This window comes from Myotis yumanensis, unplaced genomic scaffold, assembly GCF_028538775.1.
Source record: "Myotis yumanensis isolate MYYU_CA2020_CCGP unplaced genomic scaffold, mMyoYum1.0.hap1 SCAF_19, whole genome shotgun sequence".
NCBI classification, from domain to species: Eukaryota; Metazoa; Chordata; class Mammalia; order Chiroptera; family Vespertilionidae; genus Myotis; species Myotis yumanensis.
In genome coordinates this window covers 11308585-11326639 of record NW_027223770.1, presented here as the reverse complement: position 1 = coordinate 11326639, position 18055 = coordinate 11308585, and the positions used below count along the sequence as shown (strand labels likewise).

Here is an 18055-nt window from a genome sequence, read left to right as displayed (position 1 = left end):
AGCTCCTCCTCCAGGAAGCTCTTAAACTGTGTTCATTTGTCCTTGTTTGAAAAATATCTCCTAGACACCTCTCAATCTCGGCACTTAGCACATTGTTTTATAATGTTCGGTTGTGGGTCTGGCTCCCTACACACCCTAGAACCCAAGAGAATGAAAAATGAACTGTGTCTTACTTGGTTTTGTATCCCCATAGCCTGGCATATAGTAAACATTCAATGAATGGTTATGAACGAATGAATGAATGAATGACGATTACTACTTACTGGAGAATTTTCTGACATGAGTGACTCGGAATCAGTGGATGAGAGTCCCTCCAAACTGACCATGGCCGTGGTGATTTGTTGGGACACCCCTGTGATTTCTTCCTGGGATCCTGAAACCATCTCGGCCAGTGCTGCTTCAGCCTTTTCCTCTGTTCCTTCCCCTTCCTCCTCCTTCAGGCTTCCTTCCCCTTCCTCCTCCTTCAGGCTTCCTTCCCCTTCCTCCTCCTTCAGGCTTCCTTCCCCTTCCTCCTCCTTCAGGCTTCCTTCCCCTTCCTCCTCCTTCAGGCTTCCTTCCCCTTCCTCCTCCTTCAGGCTTCCTTCCCCTTCCTCCTCCTTCAGGCTTCCTTCCCCTTCCTCCTCCTTCAGGCTTCCTTCCCCTTCCTCCTCCTTCAGGCTTCCTTCTCCTTCCTCCTCCTTCAGGTTTCCTTCCCCTTCCTCCTTCTCCAGGTTTCCTTCCCCTTCCTCCTCCTCCAGGCTTCCTTCCCTTTCCTCCTCCGCCTCTTTCTCCTCCTGAGTCTCTCTCCATGGTAATAGGTCATCCCCTGATTTCTGTGATACATTTTCTTCCTCTTCAGAATAATCTGGATGTTCTTCTTTCATTTCTGTCTCTCCATCTTCTGCTTCTTCTAGTGGGTTTCCCTCTGCATCTGACATTCTTCTCTGTGGCGTTTCCTCTAGAGAAATTTGACCATAATAATCAGCAAGACCCTCTGTTTCCCACGTTCATCCCTTGGTGACCTCATCTACCGATAAAATGTGCAATACCAGCTCTGGCTCCTTTCCATGGGAATAAAAAGAATGTCAGACTCCTGGGAAAGCCTGTCCCAAATCTTGACAATATTGATCCCAGGGCCTCTCATCTCTCTAGGAATGACTTCAGAGCTCTCTAACTCGTGTTAAAGATATTCCTATTCCAACAGGCAGCAACATGCGTAACCATTGCTTACCAGGCATTGCTTACCATTCCAATAATGACTAAGAAGCAGTGTAGCTTCGTGGTTAAAAGCACAGGCTCGGGCAACCCGCTTAGACCTCCTCCCTGTAGCAGGGAGCTTTTCTGTCATAAACCTTTATTTTTGCTCAAAAATAAATTGAAAAATAAGCAAGCACAGGCTCTGTGTGGTTGAGTGTTAACCTATGAACCAGGATGTCATGATTTAATTTCAGTCAGGGCACATGCCTGGGTGGCAGGCTTGATCCCCAGTGTGGGCCATGCAGGAGGCAGCTGATCAATGATTCTCTCTCATCATTGATATTTCTCTCTCCCTCGCCCCTCCTCTTTGAAATAAATAATAAAATAAATTTTATATATATATAAAATAACTCCCGATTCTGGGGTTATTGTGAAGATTATATGATATAGATAAAACGCTCAACACAGTTGTGGCCCATAGTGCTTGAGAAATGGTAGCAACTGTTTAAAAAGCCTTTTTTCCTCTCATTTATTCCTTACAACAAACTTGAGAATTTGAGGCTCTGGGAGTTGAAGTGACTATTCAAGGTCACACAGCTGGCAAGCAGCAGACCCTTCTCCCGCTGTTCCTCCACCTGAAAAATTACTGATGTCAAGTCCAGGGCCCTTGGCACAGAGCCCCTTCCCAATGCCAAACCTGGCCAGTGAATCTGGATGCAGGGGCGAGGGGCGAGGGGCGGGGGTCGGAGCGGGTGGGAAGCGCAGGTGTGTGGTCTGCGGGCCGCCCAGGCCCGGCCCTGCCCGACTGGGCTGAGCACCCCCCGAGGCACCAAGTCCTGCTTTGCTGGGCACCTCCTGCGCGGACCGCGCGGCCTGCGACCCTGACTCACAGAGCGCGCCCAGCCAGGTCCTCAAAAGGCCACGGTGGTCCCGCCGCTTGGGCTCCTCAGCCACTTCCCAGCAGCCGCTTCTCCAACACCCGCTCCCTAGTTACGGTTGCCACCCAAGCCCTATCCCCATGGTAACCGCCGCCGCGGCAGGCGACGTGCCGTAAAGCGAAAGGGCGGTACGGTGGTCACGTGCCCAGAAAGCGGCCGCGAGCCGGCCCGCGCGCCCCCTGCCGGTCTCCCCGGAGAGGCACCACCGCGACTGGGGCGGCGAAATCGGCTTTTCTGGTCTTTCCTTCCATCTGCTTTTCCCATGGAGCCATCTCCTGAGAAACTGCAGAAGCGAACACTAGCAGTTTTGACTTTCTGACGGTTTAACAAGATTAAGTGAAGAAGTATGAAATGTTTTGGTAAAAATTCTCTTTTCCAAAAGCCGTCTAAATTTCCCGGTCTAGCGGATGCTGCACCTAGATGTCTTCCACACGTCCTCACTGGGGTAAAAAGTGTTGAGAATTTTAGCTAGCCGGGAGATTATAGTAGAGGATACATTATCTTGCTGTTCTTATCACAAAACGTTTCTGCAAATCCAGTTTGGTTAAATCTATTAGGATCGCCTGGCCAATGTGGCTCAGTGGTTGAACATGGACCTATGAACCAGGAGGTCAAGGTTGGATTCTGGGTCAGGGCACATGCCTGGCTGGGTTGCAGGCTCGATCCCCAGTGTGAGGTGTGCAGGAGGCAGCCAATCAATGATTCTCATCATTGATGTTTCTAACTCTCTCACTTCCGCTCTCAAATTAATAAAAAATATATTTTTAAAAAATTAGGATCATTCTACTTCCCAGTGACCCTCCCCTAGAATCTCATGGAAGAGGGCACACCTGGCCATCCCGAGGTTTCCAAAGGGAGACCTGCAGGAAACCAGCCAAAGGCACGATGCAGAAGACTCTGCTGCTATCACTTAGGAAAATGCGAGGAGTCCTCCCCACCCCCACCCCGTCTGGACAGGAGAAGCTGTGTTGATTATAGTCTAGGGCCGTGGTCGGCAAACTCATTAGTCAACAGAGCCAAATTTCAACAGTACTTCTTCAAAATAGACTCGCCCAGGCCGAAAACTGACTTCTGCGCATGGGCCACGAAGTTTCAATTGCACTGTACGTGCGCCCGCATGTGGTATTTTGTGGAAGAGCCACACTCCAAGGGTCAAAGAGCCGCACGGGTCTAGGGCAGTGATTTTCATCCTTGACTGCACATTACAATCACCTGGGAATCTTTTTAAAATCCTGATTTCTGGGCCTCATTCTCCGGAAATTGTTTCTTTGTTACCAATGTTGTGGCCCCACCCCATAACAAAGAAACAGAATTTCCGGAGGATGCGGCCCAGAAATCAGGATTTTAAAAAGATTCCCAGGTGAATGTAATGTGCAGCCAAGGTTGAAAATCACTGGTCTAGGGCAGTGGTCAGCAAAGTTATTAGTCAACAGAGCCAAATATCAACAGTACAACGATTGAAATTTCTTTTGAGAGCCAAATTTTTTAAACTTAAAGGGTGAGGGCTATGCCCTCCATCTTGCCCCGTATCCTCCATGTTGGGGCAGTAGCCATGTGCTCAGGAAGGTACCTTCTTCCCTGAGGCCCACGTCCGGGATTTCTTTAAACTGACCAATGACAATCAAAGGACGTGCGCGCCATAGCCTGTGTAACAAGACCCGACTTGCGCCTGGCCAATCGGCAGGGCCCACGGTCATCTCTCCTCCCCTCACTCCACCCCCCTATTAAAACCATTTTTTCTCACGGCGCGCTCTCTCCTCTTGCCGTTGCCTCGGAAGAGGCTGGGAGCCAGACCCGGGTCTGTGATAATAATAAAGGACTCTCTGCTTTTGCATCAGACTTGGCTGGCTCCCTGTTGGTCTGTTGGGGATCTTGAAATCTGGGCATAACAAAACTTAAACTATATAGGTAGGTACATTGTTATTAACTTAAGTAGGGTACTCCTAAGTGTGGGAAACTGTTTATTGCCTTCACTATCTGATAAGCGTAGACAGAGGAACACCACCCCCCCACCCCCCTGCCACCCACCCAAGGCTGGGTGCCTTTGAAGCCCTAGCAAAGGTCAGAGCTAGGCGCCACCTGTTTGTCCAGACAGTGGTAGCTGAAACTACTCCCCCATTTATTATGTAAATCCTTGCTGATGGGCTAGTCTGCCTGTTGCCAGGGGTCACCTGCCTAAGGGCTATGCTATGGGTGCATCCCAGATCAATAAAAGCTTGGTGAGGCCTGAGCACGGGAGGAAGTCCTTCCCCTTGAGTTGGACTTGCTCGCCTGGTCCCTCAATATTTCCAATTATCTCTTGTCTTTTCATATTCATTTGTGTGCGGCTCTGCTTCCAGTTCCTGAACCCTGATCCACGCGGGACGTGGGAAGGAAACACTCAACACCTAAGGCTTAGGAAGAGCCACACTCAAGGGGCCAAAGAGCCGCATGTGGCTCTCAAGCCGCAGTTTGCCGACCACGGGTCTAGGGCTTATAAAAAAAGATTGAAAACACTTGGAATTAGAACACCCAATTGAAACAGCAAAGCTCGGTCAACACTGTGGCTGTGGGAGGGGAACACGCATGGAGGTGGGGCAGGAGTAAGTCTGGGGAAGACCCTCCACAGGAAGGCTTCCCAGTTGAACGTGAGAACCCATGGCAGGAAGCACAGGCCAATGCCGACTCCCGTCAGGGCCAGCTGGTACCGGTGTCCAACCCAAGCAAATTCAGTCCCAAGAGACACAGATGCCCTGGCAGAGTGAGCCAGATCTCTGAAGGAGAGGGGACTGCACGAACCGTGGGAATAAATATAGTGAAGAGCGAAAGACTAGAGTCCCTAGGGATCACTGAAATCCTCTTTGCCGTTAGAGAGAAAACAAGAGGAGGACCCATACACACTGCTGTTCCCATCAGCAACGTCAAGCACCTTAGCAGTTTATAAAATAGTGCTGAGCTGAGGGTGTGAAAAGGTTCAATGACAAAAAACCACAATAGAAGCCGGAGCCGGTTTGGCTCAGTGGATGGAGCGTCGGCCTGCGGACTAAAGGGTCCCAGGTTCGATTCCGGTCGAGGGCATGTACCTGGGTTGCGGGCACATCCCCAGTGGGAGATGTGCAGGAGGCAGCTGATCGATGTTTCTCTCTCATCGATGTTTCTAACTCTCTATCTCTCTCCCTTCCTCTCTGTGAAAAATCAATAAAAAATATATTTAAAAAAAAAAAAAACCACAATAGAAGCTAATCTGCAGGCATTTTTATTCTACAAGTGGAGGGAGTTTGCTGCCCTCTGGTGGATTATGGATGAGAAAGCCGACACCTGCTGGGCTGCCTGGGGAGACTCCAGGTTTACCTATTCTTTTCTTTTCTTTTGTTATAAAAATATGGAATGCTTCACGAATATGCATGTCATATTATTAAAGGGAGCAGCTGTGGCTCTGGAGGTCCAAGTGCTGAAGACAAGATTTCTGTATCTAGGGCAGCAACACCACACTGCAAAGGGAGACAGGCAGCTGGTGTCTGGAAACCCCGTGCCATAAAGGAGGATGTTCCAGAAATACTGTGGTAAAATTTGACTTTGGCACAATTATTGTTCTACCTCTCTCTTTTTTTTTTTTTCATTTTAGAGAGAGGAGAGAGAAACATCATTCTGTTGTTCCACTTATTCACGCACTCATCGGATGACCCCTGCATGGGCCCTGACCGGGACCGAACCCACAACCCTGGCACATCAGTTCAATGCTCCAACCAACTGAGTCACCGGCCAGGGCCCAACTTTCTGTGAGGATGTTCTGAGCTTTGGCTGAGAGGTCCATAAGGAGTTTTGTTGGGGTGATAACATGCTCATATCAGTACTATAAAACTGTTTATTTGGAGAAAATAATTCCTAAAAGAATAAAGTCATGACAGCACCTGTCAGAATAACTCCCACCCTCTTGCCATCAGAGATTCCCATTTGGGGCCATGGTCTAATTCAGAAAAGATCAGCTAAGTACAGATCAGGTTCTGAACAATGCCGTAATCCCAAGAGACTACACTCGGAGGCCACAGCGTTTCCACCACCTAGAAGTTCAGGCTTCCAGATCCTTAAACTCCAGGGAGAGGAGAGAAGGGAGAAATCCCCCCCAAGACACAAGTCTAGGGCCACAGAAGATGCTTTCCTGATACTGTTCCTCAGGGACAATCAGCTTTGCAAAGGAATAATGTTGCAGCTGGAAGAAAAAAAGAAAAGAAACAGCGTAAGTTTGACGGCTCCATTCAGGGAGATCAGGAGGGGAGCCCTCCTAAGCTTTTCACTTACATTCTTTAGTCCCGTAAAGCAAATGCCCAGAGAGACCAGGGCTCCCTCCACCTCTGCACCTACAGTCTCATTCCTGCCACAGTATTCATCATCAGTTCTACAGGTCACCGGGGGATTCCCACCATTTCCCAACCCGTCCCCACCCCAGCTTTATGTCTAACAAACATGCCATGGACACTGCCGTGTGAATGAAACAAAACAGATACTTTACCCCAGCAGTCCCTTCCCCGCCCAGCGCGTTGGGACCAGTCTAAGCCGGTGTTTCTCCCCTCTGCGGATCACTGTCACATTCAGGGGCTTCTGAAAGCAAAATGAGCTCGTTTTATGTCCAGCCTCCTTAGCACTCAGAGAAGTTCAGGCTAAAACGCTGAGATGCTCCATCAGTGGATAGAGTGTCGGCCTGCAGACTGGAGGGTCCCGGGTTCGATTCCGGTTTTTCACCCATCAAGTTAGCAAGGATGCTTATTTTAAGCATTGGCCTGCAGTCGATGGGTGGGGAACGTGGCACTCTCAGGCCAGTCAATGGGGCTGCAAATCGGTACCATCCTCTTGCAGAGACCCCCCCCCCCCAAAAAAAATCTTTAAGAAGTGCATACAGCCCTAGCCAGTTTGGCTCAGTGGATAAGAGCATCAGGTGAGGATTAACAAATATTAAAATTAAAATGTGCATACAAAATACATTTTTCAAAAATACAGAAGGATATATGAGCAAAGTGTTCATCCCAACACTGTTTATAAATTCAAAAACTGAAAACACCCAAAATATCCCTTAGTAAGATATGATTCAAATATAGTACAGTGAATGAGGCAGTTTTAGAATACAAAACAAAACAAAACCAACAAAGTATGAACCCATTTGAATATATCTTCTAAAGAACATATGTATTGCTTGGTGCATACAAAGTTATCTGGAAGATGAACGAAAACACTGTGAACAGTGGTTACTTCCCAGAGAGAATGGAGTCAGAGAAAACAAAGTTTACTTTTATATCTTACTATACCATTAACTTTTTAACAATGTGTATGTATTACTTTTTTTAAAAATATGCTTTTATTAATTTTAGAAAGAGAGGAAGGGAGAAGGGGAGAGAAACATCAATGTGAGAGTGAAACATTGACCGGCTGCCTCCCACATGCCCCTGATCAGGGAGAGAGCCTGTAACCCAGGAATGTGCCCTGACCAGGAATTGAACCGACAACCCCTTGGTGCATGTGACGACACTCAACCAACTGAGCCACACCAGCCAGGCTGTATGTGCTACTTTAATAAAAATTAAAACAAGATGCATCAAAATTAAAAATTTTTTTGGCATCAAAGGATACTGTCAACCAAGTGAAAAAAGCAACCCTTAAAAAGGAAGAAAATTCTGACATATGTGACAACACTGAAGGACCACGAAGACATTAGGCTAAGTGCAATACACCAGTCACAACAGGACAAATATGATTCCGTAACCCCCAACTCACCCCCTCACTGTGCTGCACCACGGTGCCAATGTTTTGCAGCGACTGGAAGTTTTGGGTGTTTACGGAGCCAAACTCCACAATCTCATCATCCACTTGCAGACCCTAAAGAGAAAAGAGATGGAAAACCAGGCTAGAGGTTAGATGTGCTTCTGGTGTTGTTGTTGTTTTTTTTAAAAATATATTTCTTTATTGATTTCAGAGAGGAAGGGAGAGGGAGAGAGATCTAGAAATATCAATGGGAGAGAATCATTGATCGGCACGCCCCCCCACTGGGGGTGGAGCCTGCAACCCGGCCATGTGCCCTTGGCCCCGGAATCGAACCTGGGACCCTTCAGTCCGCAGGCCGACGCTCTATCCACTGAGCCAGACCGGCGAGGGCTGCTTCTGGTGTTCTTTACACTTCCATACCTAACTGAACGTCAAGGCCAAGAGCGTGTTTTCCACAGGGGGACCAGGACAGGCCCAAGGCGAAGAGGTCATGCAGAAGGCAGATAATTGGGCACCTCCTCTGGGGGGCTCCTTCAGGGCAGATCTAGTAGAAGGTGGCCAGGTCTGCCCAATGTCTGATAAGAGCTGGCGGTTGTGGAGGTTGAGATATGTGGGGGAAAGCCAACTGCTGCTCTCTGGGGTCCTGATCCAGGTTCGGGGCAGCAGACAGACGCAGGACAGTCTGGACCTCTTTTGTTGAGGGGTCAGAACTTAGACAAGTTTGCCCTCAAATGAGCAGCCATAGGCACAAGGCTGACCACAGGCACTAGTGTGACCTTTTCAGTCTAATACAGATGGTGATGCACTCATCCCTTCAACAAATATTTGCTGTCTTGTCCTAGCCAGTTTGGCTCAGTAGACAGAGCATCAGCCTGCGGACTGAAGGGTCCTGGGTTCAAGTCCGGTCCCAGACGTATACCTAGGTTGCGGGCTCGGTCCCCAGTGGGGGGCGTGCAGGAGGCAGCTGATCAATGATTCTCTCTCATCATTGATGTTTCTCTCTCTCTCCCTCCCTTCCTCTCTGAAATCAATAAAAATATATTAAAAATATATATGGTTGCTGTGGGCCAATGACAGCACTGTGCTGGATGCGTGGATACAGCGGTGAACAGAACAGAGCCTCTGTGTGACAGGCCCTGGCTTACCGCGATGCTGGCAGGGGAGCCGGGGCTGATGCTGTTCACTTTGGCAAAGGCCTGAGGGGGGCTGAGGCCCTCGCTCTGGCTCAGACTTCGGCTCACAGCCTCTTCCTGGGCCTCGGCCATGTCCCGGGCCTGCTTCTCCTTGTCCCGAGCATGCAGCTGGTGCAGGGCCTCCTCCACCTGCTTCATCACCGCCTTGTGGTCGTTCTGCAAGCCTGGGAGGAGGAAACCGGATCAGGGGCCAAGGACGACAGCCGAGGACACAAGACTCCCTCATGCATTCTCTGAACACTCAATGAGCACTCCCTACATGCTCGGCCTTATACTGACACACACGCAGATGGAGTCATGATTCAAACAGGTGACAGAAGTCAAGAAGCAGAAAATGTAGACGATAATTCCCTTTTTAAAAAATGTTTTTTACTGACTTGAGAGAGAGAGAGAAACATTGATGTGAGAGAGAAGCATCGATCAGGTGCCTCAGTACACAGCCTGACCTGGGACCAAACCCACAACCTGGGCATGCACCCTGACCCGGAATCGAACCGGCGACCTCTCGGTGCACAGGATGATGCCCGGACAACTGAGCCACACCAGCCAGGGTGATAATTCCCTCCTAATGTGACTTGGTGGCAGGCCACGGGCTGCCCGCCTGTGGCAGTGTGAATAAGGCCCCGCAAAGATGTCCACGTCCTAGTCCCCGGGGCCTGGGGCTGTGCCGCTTCACATGGCAAGAGGGACTTTGCCGATGTGATTAAGTTTATGACCCTGAGAACGAGGTTATTCTGGATTATCCAGGGGGTGGGCCCAATGCAGTGGTTCCCACCGTGGGGCACACGCCCCACAAGGGGGCAATTTGATTTTTAAGGGGGGCAATTCGAGAATGAGTTATTAACAGTGAATTCTTGCATTTATTATGGTTCTAGGGCCCTCAGATACAGTATATAAATATATATTGTGACATATTTATGCATTTCAGTTCTCTATTATATGTTTTGAAACTTTATTTGCTATTTTTTCATATCACTTCATATTATTATTTTTTAACAATTTCTTAGTGATTGCTTCCTCGGTACTTCCTTTCATTTCAACTGTCCTTTCATTTCTCTCTTTCATGGATGCCGTTCTTTGGAAGCTTGTTTAGACCAAGTTAATGGCCTTTTAGGCTTCCTCCACGTGAACAGGAGTTCACTTTTTGAATAATAAGAATTATATGTCATGGGGGGCAGCAGGGTTTTAGAGCTGCTTAGGTGGGGCATGGGAACCACGGCCCAATGCCAACATGGGTCTTTTTAAGTGAAGGATGGAGGCAAAGTGGGAGAAAGCGATGCGACAGAATCGGAGTTGGAGGGATCTGACTGTCAGCTTTGAAGATGGAAGGAGCCACGAAACAAGGGATGCGGGCGGCCTCTAGGAGCTGGAAGACAAGGAAACGGGCTTGCCCCTGGAGCCTCCGGAGGGAACACGCCCTGCCCGACACCTTGATCTTAGCCCAGTGACACCACGTGGAGGTCTCACCTCCCGAGCTGTGAGATAACAAGTCTGTGACGTTTTAGGCCATGATGTACGTGGTGATGTGTTACATGAGAAACAGAAAACGAATGCCCTGCCCACCTCTGTTCTCCCTCCATTCCTGGGTCACCATCATCAACAGCGAAACATAATTCCTAACACATAATTGATGCGATTAGGATCGGAAGCAATATCTGACCTGGGTTTCTATTGTTATTTCAATAAAGTTTCCAGAATGAAGTGAAGCTCTTAAAAAACAAAAGGAAGCTATAAATACTGAACCCTGCTCTAACCGGTTTGGCCTAGTGGATAGAGTGTCGGCCTGCGAACTGAAGGGTCCCAGGTTCGATTCTGGTCAAGGGCATGTACCGTGGTTGTGGGCACATCCCCAGTGGGGGGTGTGCAGGAGGCAGCTGATCCATGTTTCTCTCTCATCGATGTTTCTGACTCTCTGTCCCTCTCCCTTCCTCTCTGTAAAAAATCAATAAAATATTTTAAATAAATAAATAAATAAATAAATACTGAACCCTGAGTTTAACCCATCCCCTGAGTTCTCATTCCTCCACGGGGACAATGAGATAATCCTGTCGAGGCAGAAGAGAGGGAAGCAGGTAACATGGGATACTGGTGATCCCATCCGTGTGCCTTTAATGTCCCCCTCTGCAGGGTGGGGCCCTACGGGTCACTCACAGACAATGTTGTGCCTGGCAGTTCGAACTTGGTACAGGTCCACGTCTGAGCGGGGGTAGCCCTCGCAGTCCACCAGCGGCTCATTCATCCCAACACCTTCTAGCTGGAGGAAAGAAATGTGGATTTTTAAAAATCGCACAGGCCCGCCTGGAGTGGCTCAGTGATCGAGCATCAACCCATGAACCAGGAAGATAACAGCTCAATTCCTGGTCAGGAAACATGCCCGGGTTTGGGGCTCAATCCCCAGTGGGGAACGTGCAGGAGGCAGCTGATCAATGATTCTCTCTCATCATTAATGTTTGTATCTCTCTCTCTCCCCCTCTCCCTTCCTCTCTCTGAAAAATCAACAAAAACATTAAAAAAAAAAAAACACTTAAAAAAGACCTCTTTCCCACTCTTTTCCTCCGCAGTCATCATGAAGGTGACAGTAAAGAAAGCTGCCACCTGTGGACCACTTGGCACAGACTCAGCATGTTACCCACGTCCTCCCACAAGTACCCTCTACGGTAGGCCCTGTTTTTTAAATTAATCTTTGAAAAACACAAGTACTGCGTGAATCATTCTCCCTTTTAGAAGTTAGAATTGTGCAGATAAGACTAATGACTCCTTTGAGCATGAACCCCAAGGCCAGCCTCCCCTGGCTCCTCCAAACCCTCCTCCTGCAGGCAGCTGACATCTGGCCAACAGCCTTGGAAGCTGGAGGGGAGTGAAAGCCCCGAACGCATCCAGCTGTGGCCGAACGTGGATTCTGCTGAATGTAAAAAAGATCTAAGAGGGCTTTCAAAGAGGCCCCCACCCAGGAAGGACACCCTGATATCACCAAGGGCCCATGAGGGACAGGAACTGGGTGCCTGGGGACAATGAGGGAGAGAGACTTTTCATTTTACATCCTTTAGTAGCCTTTGAATTTGGACCATGAGACTGTATTTTCTTTTAACATTTTAGTCTTTTCCTATGTGAGTCAGAGCACGATGTACAGAAGCAGGAAACGTGTTACACACCGAAGATGAGCAGGGGAGGGATTCTGCAGTCGGACAGCCTTTGATGTGATCTGAATTCTGCCACAAACAACCTGGGTGCCTTGGCTAAGACCTTTCCCTCCTTCAGTCTCAGCTTCCTCAGTTACTAAATGGGAACGAAGGTACTCCGCCGCCCGCCTAGCATGGGAATTGATGAGGTGACCTCTGTAGAGTGCTTAGCACAGTGCCAGGAACATGCAAAGTGAGTTGAACAGCGGCCCCCAAAAGATATGTCCAAATCCTAACCCCAGAACCTGGGAACATGACCTTATTTGGAAAAAGGAGATCGACAAATGTCATTAAGTTAAGGGTCTCTGAGATCACCCTAGATTTGGGGTGGGCCCTAAACCCAGTACCGGGCAATAAATAACCCTGAATTTAAAATACTAACTCCCTTTCCAAGGATCCCAGACCCTCCAATAATCAAGAAGTCTCCATTTGGTGACATCACCCACAGGTCACCTGCTATCTCTGGGCCTCTTAAGTTTGTTTTTAACAGCTTTACTGAGATAGAATTCACAGACCATACAATCCATCCATTTGAAGTGTATAATTCAATGGTTTTCAGAATATTTGCAGGGTTGAGCAACCATCGCCACAATCAATGTTAGAACATTTTCATCACCCTCGTTCCCATTCTCCCCTCGCCTCAGCCTCTGGCAACCATGAAGCTACTTCCTGTCTCTATGGAGTTGCCTATTCCAGACATTTCGTATAAACAGAATCATAAGACATGGGGCCTTTTTGATGAACTTCTCACTCAGCATCATGCTTTCAAGGTTCATGCACATTGTGGTGTGTGTTAGTGCTTCGTCCCTTTTTATTAAATAACATCCACTGTATGGAGAGACCACATTTTATTAGCCACTCATCAGTTAATGGAGATTTGTATGGATCATCTTGATGTACATTTTTACCTTATACCTAAGGGAAGAGATTCTCATTTTTTCACATGCTGTAGAACTATACTAGCAAAAGTTCCTTTTAAAATAAATTTATTTAAGTAAAAAAAAAAAGTGGGTCAACTTAAAGCAAAACATACAAGGAGCCCCTGGCTGGGTGGCTCAGTTGGTTGGAGCATCATCCCATACACCAAAAGGTTGCTAGTTCAATTCCCATCCGGGGCATATGCCTGGGTTTCAGGTTCCAAGCCCTGTCCGGACACACGTGGTAACGCGGGAGGCAGCCGATCAATGCTTCTCTCTCACATCAATGTTTCTCTTTTTCTCTCCCTTCCTCTCTCTAAAAATCAGTGAAAACATCCTCAGGTGAGGATGAAAATAAAGGGAATAACACTACAAGAAGTATGTGGGTACAGCATCGTGCTTATGGTAGACAGCAATTTAAGGTTAAGAAATTGCTGGCATAACACCCAAAAGCACAGGTTCTGGATTCAACAGGCCTGAGACCCAAATCCCACTTTGTGACTTTGATAACGCACCACCCTTCGGGCGTATACAGTGGGCACCCAGTAAAATGGTACCCTGGCCTCCATCCAGCACTTCGCCTTACTCCCATTACCTAAAATGCATCCCATCCGCCCTACACAGGATGTAATGAACTTATTTTCTCTGCAAATTGCTTTGTGGTTTTAACAAAAACTATCAGTTTTGGAGCCAGGCAGACCTAGGATGGAGCTCTACCACTGCCACTTTTTAGCTACAAGACCCTAGGCAAGGGAGTACCGCACTCTGGGCCTCAGTTTCCTCTTTGCGGAATAAGGACAATGAGCCTTAACTGTCACTCAAAGTTCAGTCCTTTGACCTGTAGCATCAGCATCGCTAATAATGTGCCAGAAATGCAGCATCTGCTCCGGCGCGCCCTGCCCCCCATCAGGCTGGGTGAGCAAAACCCGGAACATCTGGTAAACGTTCCAGCCCAGACTGGTGATGGCGGTGATTGCCAACCACCCGGCCTCTGCAGGCCTACTAGCTCTGTGACCGGAGGCAGGGGGGCAGGTCTAAGCTAAGCAACGCCTCCGTTTCCTCATCCCTAAAATGGGCGAAATAACAGAGCTCACGTCAAAGGGTTGCTGCGAGGATGCAATGAGCTCACCGATGGGACGAAAGCACGTGAAACCACGCCCAGCACAGGGTAAGGGCTCCACAAACGCTTGCTAGGGTTCCCACAGTTTAGTTCGCAGCGTCAGGAGCCTCTCTCCACCGACAGAGGCCGCAGTTGCGGCGCCGTGGGCCTCCCAGTCCCCCGGGTCGGGGGGTGGGGCCGAGTCCGTCGGCGTCGGGGCGCCCCCACGCCCCCGGGAGCCCCGAGCCCACACTCACGCTCTCCAATACGCCATAATTGGCCTTGATCTGCGCTTCGATCTCCTCTTTGCGCCGTATCAGCTCCTGGACATCGCTGACCGTCACCGCGCTGGCCTGCGGGGAGGCCCCGCCCGACCCGCCTTCCTTCTCCGACATCTTGGACCTCCAGCCAGGATCCTGGACACCCGGCTTCCGGTTGCGGACCCCCGAGGAGACTTTGGCTACGGCTCCGCCCGCGGGCCAAAACACCACGGTCGGCCCGTCCGCGAGCGCTGGGAGGAGCTAGGGACGTGGTCTGGTCGGTGGGCGGGGTCACCTGAAGCCACGCCCTGCTGGAGCCGGCGGTCTGGGGGAGCCTCCACGTGCCGCAGTGTGCGGAGGAATGGTTCCCTGTAGCCCACAGCTGGGGACAAGGCCAGTTAGTTTCTTTCCTTAGCTGAATTTTTTTTAATTGATTTTTAGAGAGAGAAAGGGAGACGAATAAAGAGAAACATCAATGAGAGAGAAACATCATCCATCTGCTGCCTCCCGCTCGCCCCCTACTGGAGTTGGAGCCCACAACCCAGGTTTGTGCCCCGACCAGGAATCCAACCGTGACCTTAGTCCCTGGGCCCACTCTCAACCAGAGCCACACCTGCCGGGCTAGCTGACCCATTTTCTGTCCTCATTCATTCAACTAACATTTATTGAGCGCCTACTGTGTGTATTGTGAGAGCACTGTGCGTGGTGCTCAAATCCAGCTCTTCACATCTACGCCTGCTGGAGGGTTTACAAAACATATTCTTATCCCTATCCCTCATTTTTTTCAAAGCCTACAAGGTAGTGTTCAAATCCAGGGCTCTTGCCACTTACTGCAATGTAGTGATCTTGACTAAATCACTTCACTTCTCTGAGCCTCAGTTTTCTCATCTGTGTATTAGTTCCATATCAATAGAAATCCATCGCATAGAGCTGACATTTTGCCAACAAGTATTTATTGAATGCCTCCTTTGTGTCATACTTTGTCCTGGGTGCTGGATGGGTAAAGAACTGAGTGCTGGGCCCAGTGCCTGTCAGATATTAGATCTCTATAAATTTTGGTAAAAATAGTATTGACGGTAATAATATTAATACTAATAAATTATCAAATAGTTACAATGTGCCAGACACTGTTTTAAGTGCCTTTCATATAAACAACCTCTTGAAACCAGGATTGTCATTACCCTCACTTGACAGCCGACAACACCATCTCAATAAACAACTTGCCCAAGTAGCAGAGCAAGCAGCCCGAATTTCAACCCAGCCTAAAGCAAACTGACGAAACTTCATTTCGTAACATGTGCCCCCTAATGTTTTGCCCTGAAAGGTGTAGCCTAACCCCGAATAGCCCAGCCAAGAACTAAGAGCTGAATCTAGTCCCTTAGGGTTGATACTAGGTCTGAAGAGCGGAGACTAGCCCCTAAAACCAGAGACTGGCCCCCAAGGCCCCAACCTACTTCCCCATAGCCAGTTTCAAAAGGTGGAGCCGAGCCCCGAAGAGCCCATCTACACTGAAAAGGACACACCGTCACTTATGTAGTATTCAAACATGTTTACCTGAATTCAGTCATGGCAAACAAACACTCAATCCTAACCGAGGAACATTCTTCAGAACAACCGGCATGAACTCTTCCAAAAGGTCAGCCTTGTGAAATACACCTGCGCGCTAGGCAATCTCATAGAATCTAGGACCTAGACGAAAGAGATGCAACAATGAAATGCAACCTGTGTTCCTTGATTGGATCCTGGTTCTCCTCATAATGGAAGCTATAAAGGGTGTTCTTGGGACAATTGGGAAAATTTGAATATGGATTTTATATTAGACTAGAGACCCGGTGCATGAAATTCATGCATGGGTAGGGTCCCTAGGCCTGGCTGGTGATCAGGGCCAATCAGGGCCTTCTGGCTGCCGGCTGGCTGGGGACCTTCCTTCGTTTCGCGCCGCCCCCTGGTGGTGAGTACACATCATAGCGTGCAATCAAACTCCTGAGGGGACACTTTGCATATTAGCCTTTCATATAGAGAGATTACAGTGTATCGATGTTAAATTCCCTCAATAAGACAACGGTATTATGATTATATAAGAGAAACTCCTATTCAAAGCAGATGAATGCTGAAGTATTTAGAGGTATGGTGTCATGATTTCTGCAACAAATTTGCAAGTGGTTCAGGATAAAGAGCTATACACACACACACATATCTCAAAAGAGATAGAGAGGGGAGAGAAGGAGGAAGAGAGAGGGGGGTAACATATAACAATAGGTAAATCTAGGTGAAGGGTATATGGAAGCTCATGGAAACTATCTTGCAACTCTTCTGAGGTTTGAAATTTTTCACCTATGCAGTCTGAAACCAGAGCAATTGTTTAAGTCACCACGTTATGCTGTTATTGTCAATATTGTTGGTATTATAATAAGCCTAGATCCTGTCCCTTCTCCTGCCTTTATAGCTCTCAAAGCCACCCATCGCCTCCAGCTCTACTCTCATCCCACCACCCCAATACTTTCCCAGCTTGCAGTGAGCTCAGCTTGTAGGTAGCCCCTTCCACCCATTCTCAGCACAGCATCCAGAATAACCCACCAAACAGAGACACGGTCACTCTGTTATTTAAACACTTTCCGTGCCTTTCCAGCGCCCTTCTTTTGTCTTCCAAGACCTTTCTGACGCCTGCTTGCCTTTTGGACCCCCACACACACACCACCCTCAACACACACACACACAACTTAGGTTCCAGCCACACTGAGCTTCTAGAAGTTTCTGGCACATGTATTGCTTTGTCTCTTTCAGGATCTTAGCACCTGTTCCTCCCTTCTCTAGGGCCTCATCTCAGGCCGGGCTGATGTCAGCTCCTCCTTTAAGATCCAGCACAAACATGACCTCCCCTGGGAATCGTTCCCCAACCCGCCCAAAGCTGGGCTGTTTGCTGCACTCTCCACCTGGTACTGTAAATGCAGGTGCTTCTCTGTGTGTCTACCCATTGAGGACTCAAAGGATGCTGGCTGAGGCTTATCTTTAAATGTTGGACTGAGCCAGCGTTTCACAGGATTCCAAGGGACAGGCTAAGAAAACAATCCTTGCTCTCTCCCCATTCCAGCTGTTCCGGGGTTCATCTTACCTGCAGGGAGGCGGGGGAGACAGGTCACCCACCCAAGCCTTTGTTTCACAAAGCTGCCAAGATCTCAAAGAACTGATGTTTGCCTCTTCCAAACACCCTTATCTTGCTCATTTCCACTTCAGAACTAGACGGAGGCCAGGAGACCCAGAATTGGGAAAGAGAGTAAGGAAGCTAGAGCCACCCCAGGGAGACCGGGTCAGTCGTAATTCATACTGCCTGCCTTCAGGACGCAGCACACTTTCCATAGCCCTCTCCACCCTGGCCCAGGAGCCAGCAGACTGGCAAGGCAATGACCTCTGTTCCTGCATCTACAACACAACGGGCTGGCCTTCAAGGTCCAAACTGATGGTAGGTTTGTGGCAGTTGGCTCACTAAGGATTGCTTTAGAATTTTAAATTAGTTACTGAATCAGTTCAAGGGCCCATCACAAAATAGCTGACGTACTCAG

The 18055-nt window shown here is 48.7% G+C and overlaps 2 protein-coding genes across 3 annotated transcripts in view; both read right to left on the bottom strand.

Moving 5' to 3' along the window:
• Window positions 1-2154, bottom strand: part of CFAP251 (cilia and flagella associated protein 251) — a 47791-nt gene extending 45637 nt beyond the window's left edge. For both annotated transcript variants that reach the window (XM_070399651.1, XM_070399652.1), the window contains exons 1-2: window positions 2067-2154; window positions 264-937 (exon numbers count right to left, since the gene is read on the bottom strand). In XM_070399651.1, coding sequence (XP_070255752.1) covers window positions 264-917 — 654 coding nt within the window. In that variant the 5' untranslated portion in view covers window positions 918-937; window positions 2067-2154. The remainder of the gene's footprint in view (window positions 1-263; window positions 938-2066) is intronic.
• Window positions 2155-5695: 3541 nt separating this feature from the next.
• Window positions 5696-14687, bottom strand: PSMD9 (proteasome 26S subunit, non-ATPase 9). Its single transcript, XM_070399629.1, has 6 exons — window positions 14493-14687; window positions 11192-11294; window positions 8993-9204; window positions 7860-7961; window positions 6604-6692; window positions 5696-6303 (listed from the first exon to the last, which is right to left on the bottom strand). The coding sequence occupies exons 1-6, from the start codon at window positions 14628-14630 to the stop codon at window positions 6276-6278; spliced, it is 672 nt and encodes a 223-aa protein (XP_070255730.1). The 5' UTR covers window positions 14631-14687; the 3' UTR covers window positions 5696-6275.
• Window positions 14688-18055: the final 3368 nt, after the last annotated feature.